Raw genomic sequence first — 18,990 nt, forward strand, 5'->3', positions numbered from 1 at the left:
TCCTCCTCCTTCCTGATAGGCTTGCCTGAAGTTCAAGCTGTGCTGCAGAAGGCACATTGCAAAACCCTATTTCTGAGCGTGGAAAATAGCATGAAATCAATGTGGCATGTTATATATATAAAAAATAAATAAATTACCCAGTTCTGCTTTCAGAGGGGGCTCTATTTTACTTTTTAAAGAGCACAGGAGTAGGCTTTTCAAAAAAAAAGAAAGAATATTTTTATTTCCAGGTGAAAGGAAAAATAAAGTTTCCACTTTCATCATTAGCCTATGGCATGATTTAAAAAAAAGTTCCCTTTCACCAATTTCCTTAAAGCATTGCACTCGGAGTGCGTTCCACTTCTGGGTATCTTAGCACGTGGTTTTTTTTTTAAGGAAAGGGTACTGATTCTTTTTAGTGGAAGCAAAAGCTTATATTGGCAGAAGAATACATAGGCTTTAAAGTTACACCAGATCTCTTTATTGGGCAGGAGGGCAACATAACTTAAAAATAATTAATATGGAACCAAAGTGGGGTGGGATTGAGATTTCTATGAAATGCACAATGCTGAAAATTGCTTTCACGTTTCTAAGCGCTAAAGTGCTTTAGCATTTTTCTCAGAAAATTTCTTTTCCCCCTCTCCCTAGAAAAAGGAAGCTGCCTTGTAAGCTCCCCCAAGTACCGTCCACTATGTTAATAATAATAATAATAATAATAATAATAATAATAATAATAATAATAATAATATATTTATACTCCGCCCATCTGGCTGGGTTTCCCCAGCCATGCTGGGCGGCTTCCAACAAAATATTAAAATACCGTAATGCATCAAACATTAAAAGCTTCCCTAAACAGGGCTGCCTTCAGATGTCTTCTAAAAGTCTGGTAGCTGTTTTTCTCTTTGACATCTGGTGGGAGGGCATTCCACAGGGCGGGTGCCACTACCGAGAAGGCCCTCTGCCTGGTTCCCTGTAACTTGGCTTCTTGCAGCGAGGGAACCGCTAGAAGGCCCTCAGCGCTAGACCTCAGTCTCCGGGCAGAATGATAGGGGTGGAGACACTCCTTCAGGTATACTGGACCGAGGCCGTTTAGGGTTTTAAAGGTCAGCAACAACACTTTGAATTGTGCTTGGAAACGTACTGGGAGCCAATGCAGGTCTTTCGGGACTGGTGTTATATGGTATCGGCGGCTGCTCCCAATCACCAGTCTAGCTGCCACATTCGGGATTAGTCGTAGTTTCCGAGTCACCTTCAAAGGTAGCCCCACACAGAGCGCATTGCAGTAGTCCAAGCGAGAAATAACTAGAGCATGCACCACTCTGGCGAGGCAGTCCACAGGCAGGTAGGGTCTCAGCTTGCGTACCAGATGGAGCTGATAAATAGCTGCCCTGGACACAGAATTGACCTGCGCCTCCATGGACAGCTGTGAGTCCAGAATTTTGTGGCATGAAGCATCCTCTCTTGCCCTATTATTGTGGAGCAATGCAAAATGATGGCCAGGGTGCTGAAACGTGGTTGCAAGGTATCATATCAACCCCTGTTTAAAACTTAATTCCCTGGCCAGAGTGCTGGAAGCTACATAGGTGAGTAGTGAGTCCACTGCAGATCGCTCACAGGCCTGCTTTGGCTTGTTGTCAGCTGGGCTACAGTATGGGCATGAGTGATTTATTTCATCAGCTAATCTAACGACATATGCATAAAGTCACTTGCATCATATAGTCAGTCAAAGTGAATCTGTAGCAATCGCCTTTCCTGCTTGTGAATCCTGGGTATTGACTTGCATTGTGCACAACATTCTGACAAATGGTCCCAGCTGTTCTGTGATGTGCACAACTTCGCAGCCCCAAGCATCGACATCCTGGACACTCTTTGCTTCACGAGGGGTATTTGGTCTGCCGAGGAATGGGAGCAGCCGTCACAATTCTCAACCGCAGGAAGCAAACAAAGCCCTGATGAGCTCCAAATTCTCAACAGCTGGTTGCAGATGACATTTTTAAAAATGAAAGAAATGAGGAAGGAAGGAAGGAAGGGGGAAAAAATACAACCCTTAGCCCTGCTGCTTTGGGGCAGGGGGTTTGTTTCTGTGCTGCCCTCATGCAGCAACATGCCAGATCGTAGTGGGTGGTTCAGAAAGCAACCAGGAAAAACTGCAACATAATATTTTGATGTTATGAAAAGTATACAGACTCAAACAACTATTTTGTGCCGCCGTGACAGACCAACACAAGTCAGTGGTAGAGTTGGGGGAGTTGAGTTCTGAGAATTAGTTCTGTGCTGAAAACTGTCCTCCAGTTTCTGGGAAGTTTTCTTCCTCTGAGAAAGAGCTTTCAATTTTTCTACCTTTTTTTGCAGGGCACTTAAGAATTTCTTTAGAATTTTGGTGGCTGCAGAGTTGAGCTTACCATATAAATGCAAAGTGGTCATGGGTGGTTTTCTTCTTTTCTTGCTATGAAATATTTCTGCAGTCCTCTGCTTTCTTCCCCAAATGATTGCACTTCCTGATCTGGAAGAAAACTCAAGAAAGGAATGATGTATTCACCTGAGCTTGAATTTCAATGCGGAAATTGGGGAAACTGGCATACTGAGCACTTCAGTGCAGTGTGCTCACATATTTTGTTGTTAAGGGAAGTTCTTCCTTTTACCTTAAAAAGCAAATCCACACCAATTGCCTTAAAATGAGACAGGTCATCACTTCAAATAAAATAAAATAAGAACAAATGAACAGTTGACAGGCAGGGCCATAGCTAGGGGGTGATGAGGTAATGGGGGGTGCAAAATCAGCTAAAATATGTCCATAAACATAAATATTGATTATTGCCTCATAAGAAATGGTTTTAAATAGAGGGTGAATTGAATGGGTGGAAGGAGGGGGTGGAGGAGAGGCAGAAAGAAGAGCAAATTTGTCCATGGCTAGGGGGCGCAATCAGGACAGTTCTGCCAGGGGCGCAAGATCACCTAGCTATGGCTATGTTGGCAGGTGGAAAGTACGCAGTCTCCCCACCTTCCTGTGCTTACAGGAAATTCCAGCCAATGTTTTCAGGAAGCAAAAGCAACCAGGAAGGCTGCACAGTGCAGACCAGAGATGTTCTGTAGAAATTCTGTAGAAATTCACTCACAAACACTCACTGGCCAATTTGAAAGTCAGGTAAAGCACGGGGGGGGGGACCCCAAACCCCACCTGCACTCCACAGAGTTTCTCTGAACTTTTGTGCCCCCTTTGATAATTTTCTGATGCAACGTATCTTTTCATTACTTGATGGAGAATTGGGGTGATTCCCCCCTCCCCAGTGCTCATGAGAATAATTGTGAAACATCATCATCTATATCACCAATTCAAAGCTGGGTCAGGAATTACCACCAGGAACCATTATACTTTAGTGGCCAACCGGCATGAAGGAGAAATAGTGATTGACACCACCGGCTTCCAATAGGTTTCTTGGTTGCCAGCCTTGCCCTGTTCTGCTCTTTTCTAGCTAGGAATGGAATTTTCTGAAATAGCGATGTCAAGCTTATTCATTTCAGCAGCTTCTTCTGATCATAGGTCTGCCAATTCCAGGATGTGAATGTGTGACTGAGCCATAAGGCAATTAGCTAAACAGTTTGTGTTGGACAGGACACATTAATTACAGTATTATGTAATTTTCTTTCTCTTCAAAACTTACAACTACCGTTCTAAAGAATATTCAAGGTAGCAATAGAGCAATGAAAATACATGAAGAAAATATCAGTTTGCAGTGATCAAATATAGCAGAATAAAAAGAGCTAAAAAGGCAGCAGGAGTGTAGGACCAAGAGCAATAATCTGCAAAAGTTCCCTGAAGTAAAGGTGTCAAAGCTGCCTGTCTAAACAGGGCAGCAGTGGGATCAGAGAGGCCTCCCTAGAGACTATATTAGGCACCATAGCTAAAGAGTTTCTGTCCTGGGTACACACTTGCCATTCTTCTGAGAGTAGAGAGGCTCAAAACAGAGGAAGAACCAAGTCTTTGGTAAAGTTAGTATGAAGGCAGGTGATTCTTTTATTATCAATCCAGAGTCAAGGAGATCAATGCAAAAGTAAAGGCACTGCTCCATGGCATAGACTGCAGCCCAAACAAAAGCCGTGTGGGGAGAAATTAGCTGTTCCAATAAATAAATGGGCCCTTTAGAGAGGTGGGGGAATCCTCAAATCAAATCAACACTTCTTCTCCATCCACTAAACATTCAGAATCCCAGTGTTTACCATTTTTCTTTAGAAGCTTGCAGGTTTTAGGTTTTTTTTATTATTTTTTTTAAATATATTTTTATGTGTGGGCATTGTCTAGCAGAATCTCAGAATCCAGAGTGATCTGCAAGCAGGAATAATGGGCAGTCAGCCCCATGTGTAGCTCTGTGACTCGAAGCAGAATACGGTAAATCATGCACAGCAGCTGGATCTGCAGATCAACTTACTTTGCCTAATTTATACAGGTTGCGGAATTCAACTTTTGTTGACCCATAGTTTTGATTTTAAAACACAGAATATATGAGGTCCCTGTCCACGTCTCATAAACTAAGGTTTTATGTCACCCTAAATGGATTTGCTTGGTTGCCAAGCATTCTTCAACTGTGTTTTGGACGTTCCTTTTTCATTTTTGGCTTGGGCAGGCAATCAGGGAAGGTAATTCCAAGTCTGGAAGATAGTTGACTACTGCTGGCTGCAAATAGGTGACTGCAGAGTGCATTGCACTGGGACATACCGTTGCAGCCTGCATCCAGCTGTTAACAGATTCCTAGTGTGTACAGATTTCTACGGCCAAGTCTCTGCAGAACTATGAGTTACAGGGGAATGTTAGTTTGAATTTACAGCTGGTTTGCTGTTCTTTCCCATCAAAATTTGTATGGAAATCCTCCGTTTCTCCTTTTCAACCAAGCAATCCTCTGCAGATCACCTTAGTAACAACATTCTTAAGAATGGATACTTTCTGAAGTACGCTTGCAACAAGTGCATTTGCACTCCAGATTTTTGATGTCCAGCTGTTCCCTAATTATAGCTCAAAGAGGGGGTAATAAATGGGGGGGGGAATGCTGTTCAGAAAACAACACTTTTAGCATGCACACTAGAACGATAGATAAATGTTTTTGAGACAGCTGAAAATGCCTTGAAAGGGCCATGGCTTTCGCTCATGCTTTCGCTCATTCTTCAGTCAAAACACCTTTCACTTTCTTAAGAAAAACTACTATACCTCTTATACTTTCCCAAGCTGGCTTTGTTATTTACTAAAGAATCAAGTTTAAGAAGATCCCATTCTTGCATAGGTATGAATAAGTCCTGTTTTAAATCTGCTGTGATTGTATGACCAGTGGACAGCTCTTCATTCAGTGAAGTCAAGCAGGCAGTGGAGTCCCCATGCCAGGCTTCCTCATCGAGGCTGCATGGCTGAACTCCTGCTGCCTTCTGGAGCTTCTTGGGGGGAACGCATCTCCCCCCAGCTGCCCAGTCCACCAGGGGGTGCAACACTTGCCCCGGGGCACTGGCAACCCATGGTATGTCACTGCAAGCAGGAATCCTCAACTTTACCCCAAATTAAGAAAAAGTGCAGGGGAAAGAGATGGAACAGAGTGCTGGAGAAACAACTTTTCCTTTGGCATTCCCAGCAGGCTCTTCGGTTTCCAACCTCAATTTTCATTGATCCTCTTAACCCTTACAAAGCTATGGGTTTTTCACACCAGCCACTGTAAAATCAGAAGTGTGCCTAGTGGATTGCTTTTAATCGGCACCCTTTTCACCTAGGGCATTACCGTCAGTGTCGCTTGCTCATACTGAAAGTTTCTGACACTGAGCATTTCTTCCTCTTCTTCTCTTAAACACAGTGTCGTTCTTCGCAATATGTTGCGGGCCTTGTTTATGAGACAGTGAGGCGTGCTGCAGTACCAGTTTCATGTTCCCTTCTAATTGAAAGGTAGCCTTGGGGGATTTTGACAGGGTTTTATGTTGTTGTTGTCTTACCACTTCTGTACCTAAAAATATACTTCTTTCTACCAGAACTTAAATTGCCCTGGGCATGAGTCTTTGATGCTGTTTTCAGTGCCAAAGCTCAGTCATGGAGTACAGGTGTGATATTATGACTTAGCTAAAACCTGGCCTGAGTGAAAGAGAGGCTACTTAAATAAGGCCCAAACCACATGATTCTTACAGCTGACTTTTTAAAAAAATGCAATTTGGGAGGCTGCAAGTTTCAGTATGAGAATGGCAGTGAGCAGGGTCTACTGAACCTCTTTCCATTCTGGTCTACTTTTTCTGCTCCGAGTTACCCCACTCCTTCTGTACTAACATTTTGTACCCTGTGGGTGCAGTGCTGCAGATGACAACCACAAAAGAGGAAAGCAACCATGATCTCCTTTCTGGAAGCTCATAGCTCATCCATACTAAAACTGTAGTTTGACTTAGCTAGTCATCTGAATGAGAGCAATAGCTCAATAAAAAAATACTGTAATACATACTGTACATCATTTTATTTGTATGCTGCTTTTCCATAGCTCAAGGCTAGCTGTGTTTTGGTTTGTGTATTGATCCAGAAAAGTGCAAATTGGGGAAGTTTGCATTAAAATGTGAGCCAAACCAATTTCTCCCACATCCCTAACATGCATTAAAGGTAAAGGGACCCCTGACCATTAGGTCCAGTCGTGGCCGACTCTGGGGTTGTGGCGCTCATCTCGCTTTATTGGCCGAGGGAGCCGGCGTACAGCTTCTGGGTCATGAGGCCAGCATGACTAAGCCGCTTCTGGTGAACCAGAGCAGCGCACGGAAACGCTGTTTACCTTCCCACCAGAGTGATACCTATTTATCTACTTGCACTTTGAGGTGCTTTCGAACTACTAGGTTGGCAGGAGCAGGGACCGAGCAACAGGAACTCACCCCGTCACGGGGATTCGAACCGCTGACCTTCTGATCGGCAAGTCCTAGGCTTTGTGGATTAACCCACCGCCTTTATATAAATTCCCCTTCTGCTTCATTTCCCTTTTTCTCCTGTTGTGTACTCTACTGTTGGCATTTAGATTTAAAGCTCCTCAGAGCAGGGACTTGTCTTTTTGCTTATAATTGCTCTGTAAAGCACCATATCCATTGTGCACACTTAATCTGCAATAGGTTGCAGACCAGTAGTATCGATTGGACTAACTTTCAGGTTTATGAGAGTGAACGGTGTTGCAACAGTTGTTGGGAGAGCTGCAATCTTAAGAACTGTTGAAATTGTGCTTTCGCCTCTGTTAAGAAGGATGGGATAGTGATGAAGGAAGAATCCATTTTAAATGGACTTATACACAAAACTTTGCAGTTCCAACCCAACTGAGCTTTCCCCACATAGAACCACGTCTTGCATTGATCACCCAGTTTCATACAAGTAATAAATGAGACTAATTTTTACTTGGTTTGGCACTTAGAAATGAATGAACATAGGTTAGTTATGTTCATTAATTTTTGTGAATCTGCTCTTAAGTAGAAGTAGCACTAGATTCAACCCTATTTGCTGAGTGCCCCACCAGTTATTTATTTTTAATAACGCTTCTTTCTGCACAAGCTGGAACAAGGCAGCTAACAGCAAAACCAGATAAGACAATATTGCAATAAAAATTACAGCACAATAAAAGAACAGATAATTAAAACAATATGAATCAGAGAGAAGCAATAAAATCGAGACGATGTTGACTGAAAAAAAGAAGCCCATTGCCTTTCATGCCTATTAAAAAGCAGGGAATGGACCAGGAGGTGGAAGAAGCAAACGTACCTCTCCTGGGAGGCCGTTTTGTAATCTGGGTACCACAATTCAAAAAGCTCTCTTTTCATGTTCACATCAACTGAAACCTTTTCAGAAGCAAGACTGTAAGAAGCGTCTCGGAAGCCGAGTGAAGTTTCTGAGCAGAAACAAAAAACATAGGTTTTCTTGTTTCTTTTCTCAGGCTAACCAGATTCCCCAAGTTAGAAAGCTTGTGTCTGTTCCCTGGGAAATTCTAACGTGTGAATGAGTACACACTGACTTCAATCATGTGTAAACTAAAATTAACCACCCATTTAATATGTTCTCTGCAATTTACTAGCTAGGAGAGTCAAATGCTTGACTCAGACACACATGGTTTTCCTTTCACAACCCCCATCAACCAAAACCATCTGGCTACATATTATTTTTTATTTTTATTATTTTTGCAAAATTGTACTTTATGATTACTTCATTGTTTGAAGCTAAATAAATAGTATATGCCACACACTAGAATTCCACAGCACTCAAGGTTCCTATGTTCATTCAAAAAGGCACCACAAACCTATAGTTATTCAGATTCTACCTACTATGGGACAAACTATTAATGCATTAGGTAGTAAACTTTTTAGCAGCAGCTGCTCTGTTTGTAATGTGCTGATAGTCTGGCTGCCATTTGTTAAAGTCAGCTGAGGTTTTCAATTGGTAAATTACAGCAAGGGTGGGGTACCTCTGCTCCTTCTATCCTCTGATTCCAAACCTGCACTCTGATGCACAGTTATATAGAGGCAAATCCCCTTTCCCAGCTGCAACAAAACATGCCTCTTCCAGATTGGTTTCTACAGCCACAGTAGGCGCTGTAACCTTCCAACAGTTTGACTTCACTCACAAAGGCACACTCTTCCATTGTCTCCCGAAACAGACAGATGCCAACAACTTTGAAATCCCATTGAACTCAATAGGACTTACTTCTGGGTCAACATAAGCAGGACTGGGTTGTAACTGGGTTTGTTTGTTTTTTAATATAAAACTTGTCCCTGCTCACCATTTGTTGTTTTGTCTTATAATCTACATTTACTTTACAGCATTATCCCTGTAACTTGATCTCCAGGGAATTAAGCAGCCTGCATGCACACAGTACCCCCATTAACTGATTAACTGTGTGAAAGTCCTCTGGCCATCAGAAATGTAATGACTTTTCAGCTAATCACTCTGCAGTCTCAGGTGTGGCATTAATGATTGACAAGGGCCTTGGCCGTTTGCGCAGCAAGCTAGAGTGGGGCTTTGCAGACCAGTGACTCAGTGTGTGTGGATAAGGAGGCCCTTTGCTGGGAACAAACCTCTCTGCCTCTGCTTCCCTCCCGGTTGCCTGGGGACATTGGGGAACGGGTGGCAGTTCATCAGTAGAGCACTTGAAGAGCTGAATTCCTGGCATCTCCCAATAAGAGGACTAGATTGCAGGTGATGTGAAAGACCTCTGCTTGAGACCTAGATTCCTCGGGCAAAGAACAGGTGTTTGTTTGTATGTTAAAGCATTTTTATCCAGCCTTTTTGCTTTTAACAAAAGAAGGGCATGAAATTCAGCCTTCTGGTAGTTCAATACCTGGCCAACTAGATGCACCTGGGAAGTTCATGGCTTTTCTGCAGCCAGAACTTGCTGGAACTCAGTTCTGGCACCTCTTTTCTAGAGAAATAGTACTGGGGAAGCTCACAAGCAAGACACAAGCAGAAGAGCCCTCTCCTTCTGTGGCTAAACTTCATTTAGAGGAAGTTTGTCACACCGAGGGCCAAATTCCTGTCTGGGCCACCTTCTGGGGTCCATGTGGCAATGGTAGGTGGGACCAGAAGCAAAAGGGGGTGGGGCAGCCAATGTAAATTTAAAGGTGCTGATCTTTAAAGCCCTGGACAGCCTCGGTCCTGTATACTTGAAGAAGAATCAACCCAGACACTGAGGTCTACCTCCAATGACCTTCTGGCAGTTCCCTCACTGTAAGGAGTGAAGTTACAGGAAACCAGGCAGAGGGCCTTCTTGGTAGTGGCAGCCAGCCCTGTGGAACACCCACCCATCACATGTTAAGGAGATAAATAACTACACAACTTTTGGTGTTTTTATATCTTGCTGGAAGCCACCCAGAGTGGCTGGGGCAACCCAGTCATATGGGCTGCATATAAATAATAAAGTAGTTGTTGCTGCTGCCGTATTTACAGTAGGCTAGTTTGTTCACACATCCCTCTATCATCCATTCATTCAACAAGGAAGCATTATCTGAGGTCAAGGACACATTCCAGACAGGGAAAAGTATTTGAGGAGGGCGAGAAGCAGGGGCGCTGAGAGTGGTTACTTGGGAAGAGGGTGTGTGGCTAAGGAAGGGGTGTTCTGGAAGGGTCCTGAGGGCCAGATGGAGAGGCAGAAAGGGTCACAGTTTGGTCCCAGGTCTAAGGATTCCCATACTGCCTCTAAAAGCAGCAAGAATGGCCAGCAGCTTGGGGGTAGTCCAGGCACAGGTAAACTCAGCCCTCCAGATGACTACAATTCCCATCATCCCTGACCATTGGTCCTGTTAGCTAGGGATGATGGGAGTTGTAGTCCCAAAACATCCGGAGGGCTGAGTTTGCCTGTGCCTGGGGTAGCCCCTGCTTTTAAAAGGTCCTAAATTGAAAGGGTCAGTGGAGAAGCTGTGGGGCATTCTTTTAAAAAAGCAAAACGGCAGGTGTCAGGCAGCCCTTTTGAAAAGTGGCAGTTGCATTTACTGACTGAACGAAGATGGCTGGAAAGGGAAACACTGAAGAAAATTCTACTGCAGTAGCAAATAGCATTTATGGATGGCAATGCGTTATTATACTAATACGTCATTTAATGTTTCTGTCAAAGCAAATACTGTGCGGTGGGACTTTAATGAGGTCTGACTGGAAAAGTGAAACAATATTGAATTGAGGCCATGTGATGAGAACTTTCATAAAGACTTGTACGTTTCAGATTCCCCCTCCCCCCCCCCGCAGTTCTTTCTTGGTAGGTTATAAAATGTAGAAATGAATGTCCGGAGCAGAGTTATTCCCCCCCCCCCTTCCAAATATGATTTGTGCCACTTGCAGTGTGACTAAGGTTAGCACTATATTCATGATGGAGAATGATTGTGTACAGCAGGTGAAACTGAGGGAGTAGTTATGACTAACTTAAGTCCATTGATTTCGGGGGCAGGAGGTCTACTCTGAATATGACTTAGTTAAATTCTACCCTGTGTGCCTAACATCCAACTAATAAACCAAGGTGCTAGTCCTCAAGGCGGCATGGAGTTTGTAAAAACTGAGCTGTTTGCAGATTATGCTTTAGTGGACTGTATTCACATGGTATCTAAGGTGCTACTGGAAGGAATTTTTAAATTTAATTTTATTTATTTTGTTTTGTTTCAACTACGGCAGACCAACATAGCTACCTACCTGTATTCACATGGAACATCTTGAATATTGCCCAGTAAGTTTTCACCTTTAAGGCGCGCGCGCGCGCGCACAAACACACATACACACACACAAACACACACATATGAACTATTTCCATGAACCTGTTGGGAAAATTACATTGCAATCTTTTCTAGAACGTAAAGGATACGCTTGTTGTAGACTGCCTATTAATACTGAGCTCTCATGGAATTTGCATCTTGGTTAGAGTACTGTACGTCAAACATGAAAACATGAGAAAGTTACTTCAAATATACCTCCAGCTGTTGCAAGTGAAACATTTCGTGTGAATGCTGGTTAGTTGGTCCAGGGGTGTGTAGAGAAGCAATTCATGTGATAGCATTTAATGTGCAACAGAAAGCAAGCATTGTAACATTTGACCTTTCAACAGGGTCAAAGGTTACATTTCTTTCTCAAAAATGGTTTTGCAAATCTTTTTCAGAGCTGATAGACACACACCTTAGCTGGATACAAAACATTATATGAGACAGAATGACTGTGCTTTTTTGAACCAAGCAATCAAAGTCCAAGGTAATTGACATTTTCCTGACTTTTGTCTAGCTGCAGATTTTCTTAAATTTTGTTTGATTTAGCTGGGTTTCTTCTGTCAATGTCATTTTGGTTTGGTTTGGTTTTGGTTGAAAGGTTAATTGTAGAAATATATAGTATTTGGTGGGTAGGGAAGTGGTTGGGCAGCAGGGCTGTGACATGTCGCATGCTGTGTTTTAAAAATCATTGGCATTTACCAACACTGGCTGTTCTTGTTTTTAAAGCATTGGGGTCTGGAGTTTTCCAGGTATTTCAAACGCATTTGCCTGTTCCAAAAATTAATGTGGCCCCTGCTCCTCAGGCTGCCCCATCTCTAGCATCATTTTCCTATGGGGACTTTTCTGTGCAATTGGTTTTTTAATTCTCTGGCTGTGCTCATTTTGTGTACAAAAATAAAATAAAAAAATCTGGTTGATTTCAGAAGGAATAATTTGCTTGGAGCAAGCCGTGCCGTATGGTGTGTATCTTATCTGCAGCATAGTTCAGAGACCAGAATGCAACCTATATAGCAGATTAACTTCAGGTTCTTTTGCCAAACACTAGGGGCTTGATCCAGCTGCTGATAATTTACAGAGCAATCCTGAATATAGGAATCCATCGTAAATTGCACCCATTCCACAATCCACTCAGGGCTAGGCTGGCAGATGGAAAACACCCCCCATTTTATCAGTGCAAGTTCCACATGTTGCTATAACCAAGCTGAATGGAGTTAGGATCCGCTGTACATCCCCCTGCCTGGACCTTCTCCTGCCACTCTGCTGGAATGCCCATTTTTCAGGGCTTAACTGCAGCTGAGCTGCAATGAAGGGCATTAACACTGGCTTATATGCAGCTGTAGGGATGCAGGTGGCGCTGTGGTCTAAACCACTGAGCCTCTTGGGCTTGCTGATTGGAAGGTTGGTGGTTCGAATCCACACAACGGGGTGAGCTCCTGTTGCTCTGTCCCAGCTCCTGCCTACCTAGCAGTTCAAAAGCACGCCAGTGCAAGTAGATAAATAGGTGTGGCGGGAAAGTAAACGGCGTTTTCGGCACTCTGTCACAATGTACTGTTGCGCCAGAAGCAGATTAGTCCTGCTGGCCACATGACCTGGAAAGCTGTCTGTGGATAAACGCTGGCTCCCTCGGCCTGAAAGCAAGATGAGTGCCGCAACCCCATAGTTGCCTTTGACTGGACTTAACTGTCCAGGGTTCCTTTACCTTTTACCTTTTACCTTTATATACAGCTGTGCTGTGGGGTTTATACCTATTAGGTCCATAAATTACCATATATATTCAACACACAAAACGCGACAATTTGTTGTTGACAAAGGGCAGCTGGACATATAAAGGGCCCCCTTACCTTCAGTAGCTTAGGGACTCATCAAACCTAAATCTGGCCCTGGTAAGAGGATTCTCTTTGAAGGCTCCTATAATTCAAGCACTGGAAGTAAGGTGAGGGATGAGGGAAGATTCCGTTCCCTTCACCTGCAAATTCCTTTTTGAGATATAAACTGGACACCTCACTCCTGCTTTATGCACGAACTGGGTGGATGCATTGCATAGCTGCTGCCATCACTTCTATTGCGACCCTCAACCTTTGGTTTACAGTGGAACTATGGTTTGGGTTAACCATGGCTGCTTAAGCATGCATTAAATATCGAACCATGTTTAGCACCAGGAAAGGGGAGGAAAATGGCAGGGGTGGAGAGAGAAAGTGTAAGGGGCAAGAGAGGACATTTCCAAAAATGATCTCATCTGTAAAGATCTTTAAGCCATCTTCAAATTTATTTATTTTTCACCAAATTTAGTACAGAGAAAAAGAAGCCAGTGAGTCTAGATGCCCTTTATAGTGTATGCATTTCAATGAATACAGTGGTACCTCGGGTTAAGAACTTAATTCGTTCCGGAGGTCCATTCTTAACCTGAAACTGTTCTTAACCTGAGGTACCACTTTAGCTAATGGGGCCTCCCGCTGCCGCTGCGCTGCCACCGTGCAATTTCTGTTCTCATACTGAAGCAAAGTTCTTAACCCAAGGTACTTTTTCTGGGTGAGCGGAGTCTGTAACCTGAAGCGTCTGTAACCCGAAGTACCACTGTACTGGTTTCTGGTGGGGTGGGGGTGGGGGAATGGGACATGTCATTTTAAGAGGTGAAATGTAATTTTTCAAATTTCTTCAGTGAGATGCCTCAAAAATACGTGTTTGGGTGTGAGCAATTCAAATTTGCTATTATTTTTGTAATTGGACAACAATTAGCTCCCTAAGTCTACATTTGACGAAAGAAGCACATAAACTGCTTGTGAAAAACCAGAGAATTTTAATTTTACCTTCTGAAAATGTCAGGTAATTCTAAATGGTAATCAAAATAATTTAAAATATTATTAATATAACTGCAAGTACTTTGCAATCCTTTTTAATAATTTCTGTTCAATTTTGCCAAGCAAAACTCAATTACATGAATTGAACCTAAATATCTTTTGAATTCCCAAGACATGTTACAACATTTTGGCACCCCTCATTTTTGGAATTTGAACATTCTGTAGGGGGACAGGGAGGAAAGACCTAGGTTTGGGCTTCCTGGAGTCATCTGCTTGCCACTGTGGGAAACATTTTTATCTCAGCCTCAATGATAAAATGGGAAAGGGACAAATTTAATCAACAGATTTAAAATTTGCCATGCTGTCTTTAAGCAAAATTCACACAACTAAATTGGGGTGGTATTAATGAACCTGTTCTGCTTTCAATAAATGATGAAGAGGCCACAAGAGCTTCAGGGCATGCTGGCTGATTGCAATACAAGCCACATTTGTGGTTCTGTTGGGAGGTGCTGAAATGGATAGAGCTGTTGCTGGAGATGGGTTAGAAATCAGCTCACATTTAAAGGTGAACCTGGCTAATAAGCACTTTCTGAAATAACACACGAACTGAAAAAACAGCCACCGTTCGAAATCTGCAGTTCTTCAGATTTAGCAATGCAGCTCACTAATACAGTAACGTGTTTCAAAAATGCATATGATAAAGTATGCATAAAATTGCCTATATTGGTGAAAATAACAAACAAAAATTCATTGTATTATGGGAAATTGCATACAAAAATACGTATATTAGGAGAAACATGCTAAAATCGTGATGAATTTTCATGAGCAGTTTAAATATATACAAATATTTGTGTGGAAGTATGGAAAATTGAACACGACACGGGTGGTGCTGTGTCTAAACCACTGAGCCTCTTGGGCTTGCCAATCAGAAGGTTGGCGGTTCGAATCCACACAACGGGGTGAGCTCTTGTTGCTCGATCCCAGCTCCTGCCAACCTAGCAGTTCAAAAGCACACCAGTGCAAGTAGATAAATAGGTACCACTCTGGCGGGAAGGTGAACAACGTTTCCATGCACTGCTCTGGTTTCACCAGAAGCAGCTTAGTCATGCTGGCCACATGACCCGGAAAAACTGTCTGCGGACAAATGCCGGCTCCCTCGGCCTGTAAAGCGAGATAAACACCTCAACCCCAAAGTCATCTGCGACTAGAATTAAGTCTCAAGGGTCCTTTAACTTTACCTTTACCTTATGGAAAATTGAAAACGGAACATTGAGAAATGGAGAGAAATCAAACTGAGACATTTGCCCATCACTAGTTATAGTTTAACCAAACAATGCTTAAATTGCTAGTTAGAAGAAGAAGAAGAAGAAGAAGAAGAAGAAGAAGAAGAAGAAGAAGAAGATTTATACCCCACCCTCCCTGGCCAAAACTGGGCTAAGGGTGGCTAACATCAAATATATAACACATCACCATAAAATCAAGCAATCAATTAAAATACATCTTAAAATCAAGTCAGAATCAAAGTGAAATCCAATCAGATGGCAACCCGCAAAGTAGGAATGAGGACCTTAAATGCTCACCAGGCCTAACTGATCTTATATGAGCCTGTGAGAAAGCTTGGGGGACCACTTTCATGCAAGTTCTTATAAGGATGCCGAAGCAAATGCATAAACGCTGCTGAGCATGGCTCGTGCCACATGCACAACACACCAGCTGGGATGTGTGCCGATGCTTCTGCTCTGTAATACAGGCTGTTCTTGGGTGCACACTCTTTCAAAATCTGTTGTCCACAACAGTGTAATCCTATGTACACAGCACTCCCCTTTATCTAAACCTCTGATTATCTTAATCTTTTGGATGCCGTCCCAACCGTTTGACTAAATGAGGGCACATTTTTATTAGATATTTACGAGAATCAAAGCGCAGTATTCAGGCCTCAGGAATTTTTGGACTCTTTACCATCATCTCCCCCTTTCCCCCTCCACTGCAAAGGCAGAGTGAGTCATAATAAGCCTGAGATATCTGCTGTACAATCATCAAAAGTACATAAAAAAATATGAGTGGATTGGAAAAAGTGAATATGGAACAGTTGTTTACCCTTTCATGTGATATGGGGACCGGGCAGGAGGGGTGATGACATGAACTTGTGGCAGGTTTTAAAAGCAATGTGCTCCACACCCCCGCTATGAATAGCATATATTTGACTTGCCGGATGCATTCAAAATTAGTTCAAAAACTGCCTAGATGAAATTACTGACAATTAATTCAAGGTGTTTCTCCAGCATGCTCAATGCTGCCCACTCCATTGCACTTGAAAGTGTAAGGAAGAGACTTGGAGACTTTCAACCAAGTAGAGGATGTTTCGTTAATTAAACAACTGCTTGTGTTGCTAATTTAATTATTGGATTGCCAAATGGCTGCCGTAGATCCTATATGCAAAATACTGGAAGAACTAGAAGGTTACTTATATACTTTAGCAAAATATTCCACTCATTGGCACAATTAACACTCTTGCTTACATTCTCTTTCGGATTTCTTATGATAAGGCGTGGATAATAGCCCTCAAAATGACTTCACTTGCAGCTCTACCAAATTGTAATGTGTTCTTGCCTATTAAAATCAGCTCCTACCAATTAATCAAGCAAACTTTAGTTGATTGATCTACTGATTAAATTAATCTAAGCTTGTGGCATGAGTTACATTGTATTATTTTTTTATTAGAAAAACCCTGGAATCCGTACGGCATTGCTCAGCCCATTGCCAATCTAGCTTTGGATTTTTTGCTGGCTCCATAGCATTAATCATGAACCAGCAATTGCACATTGTGTAGTATAGGCTCTGTTACATCAGGGTGCAGCCTATTAGTCTTTTGCTCACTGGCATGCAGTTGGAAGGTCAACCATCCACTCAAAAGCATCCGGGCATACAGTTTAAGATAAGTGTGCTGCTGATCAATTGCCAAAGCTTAGGATGTTGCTTAAACCTTTAAAAGGCTGGTGTGACTTATCAGGTCTTGACATTTTTTGGATAGCTCTGGGGGAATAGCTCTAGAAATTACCCTGATTTAGAGTGATGCTACACAGTATTAACCATTCATATCCAATCATCTATACTCTGGAGATACCCTTATCAAAGTTGCAGGTCAAATCAGTGTGACTTCTTTAATGATGTTCCATGTATCTGGGCAGCACTGAGCTGCAGTGGCAGACTTTGGGCTCTCAAATCTCAGCGGCTCCCCATGCAATGCTAAAATTCAGTGACACCTCCCCCCCCCCGCCTCTCACACTCTGTTTTGTGACCCCTGTGGTGCCCAGTGCAAATGCAACAGTTGTGCTACCCAAAAACCGCATTTTGGGGGGCTAAGAGTTGCCATGGAGGACAACTTGGAAACGTTCACTAACTAACTTTGCAAGTTACTGGAGAGCATTACTGTTGCAAAGACAAGTGCAAAAAAAAAAAAAAAAATCTCAAAAGTGACACAATATGCAGAAGCGGGTTGTTTGACTGTCAAGGCATGGGCTATTTCAGCAGGCACCCTCAGTGCTGGAGCACAGGCGATGACAGCTTCAGGATGCAATCCTAAGCACACTTATTAGCAAATAAGGCCCATTGAATTCAGCAGGACTTTCCTCCAAGCAAACATCTTAAGAATTGTGCTAGGAAGCATTCCTGCTTTTTAAACAGCTTCACTTTATTGGGCATGCAGTACGACGGCATTTGCATTTGTGTACGAAAGAGGATGCTGCCATCCTTTTTGAATATTCGTTGGCCACAGCGCTGCTCCGGGTGCAGTTAGCTCTTTACGCAATCACATAATGCACAAATCTTCACCATTCATGTCAAAACAGGGTCCACGGAGCTCTCCTCTCCATTGATGTGAGGGGGGATCTCATTGTGGGCAGGAAGACCCATGTGTAAATGGGCACAAATGAAAAATGGCTGAAATCAGAGTAGGGGGTGTGACTTCAGTTCTGATCTTAGCTGCAAGAGCTTAAATGCTGATTGAAACTTGATGCCTCACATGCCAAAGGTCGTTAGTGGTGCTCCATGTGGCTTCAGTTGTGTTTAAATTACAGTTCATGTGTGCAGCACTTACCCTCCAACACCCCTCTGATGAAAATCGGGACGTGTATCTTTTGGTGCCTTGGTCTCACGGCTGCCCACTGACTTGTGCAAGACAGTGGCACCACTGCAAGCACCAGCTGCTCCTCCTCCATGCTGGCACTGGAGTGGGGGGGGGGCAGGACATTCCAGGATCACATCAGAAGCCGGTATGGGTTCTGTGTAATTCCAGGAATGTCCTGTGAAAATCGGGACACAAATAGGCGCAAGAGAAATCCAAAGTGAGATCAGAAAACCCGGCACAGGAAGAAGCCGGCCGAGCCCAGGGTGCTGGCTGCTTAAATGAGCGAGGGATAGATCCAAGGGAAGCCCACCATTGGTTCTGTCCCCCCCCCCACAGCCCAAGTCCCAGCCTGCACCCCCATTTGCCAAAGCCCCCTCCGCCCATCAGGAAGGGCCCAGCCAGGTTGAATTCCTCCGTCGGGGCCCCAATGAAGACTTCTCCGTCCTGCAATGCCGCCACACGCAAAAGGGTGAGCGGGCTTATGCAGGAAAGGGGCACGCTCTGTTCTACACTTGCGTCCCCCAGTTTCAGCAATCCATGTGCAGGACTCCTGATGGCAGTCTCCATAGCTGGCAAGAACTTTGCAGAGCTCCCACACCCACCAAGGGAAATGCTGAATTTAGCACTGAATGCTGTTAATTGGAACTCAGGGCTCCTTCTCCCCACGGCAGTAAACCTGGATCTGGCCCGTACCACTTCAGAGTATTATTGGAGGCTTCCTCTCTCATGTGGCAGAATGTTCCTTGATGGGAAAAAAGAGATCACCCTGCAGGAGGCCAGACTACAACCCTATACTCCCTGGCATCTAGTTTTCTGTGAATGTTTATTTTATTTTTTGGCAGGGGGTGGATGGGAGGAACATTCAGTTCTATAAAT

The 18,990-nt window shown here is 43.3% G+C and overlaps 1 protein-coding gene across 6 annotated transcripts in view; it reads left to right on the forward strand.

Annotated features, from left to right (window-relative positions):
- The window catches only part of NFATC2 (nuclear factor of activated T cells 2), a gene marked incomplete at its 3' end in the record, with an annotated part of 136,648 nt that overhangs the window by 108,792 nt on the left and 8,866 nt on the right, over nt 1–18,990 (forward strand). Inside the window, exon 10 of one of the 6 annotated variants that reach the window (XM_081867605.1) lies at nt 11,586–11,674. The exons of the other annotated variants lie outside the window; for them this stretch is intronic. Coding sequence (XP_081723731.1) covers nt 11,586–11,629 — 44 coding nt within the window. The remainder of the gene's footprint in view (nt 1–11,585; nt 11,675–18,990) is intronic. 6 annotated transcript variants of the gene reach the window in all.

This window comes from Podarcis erhardii, assembly GCF_964252035.2.
Source record: "Podarcis erhardii genome assembly, chromosome: 6".
Taxonomy (NCBI): Eukaryota; Metazoa; Chordata; class Lepidosauria; order Squamata; family Lacertidae; genus Podarcis; species Podarcis erhardii.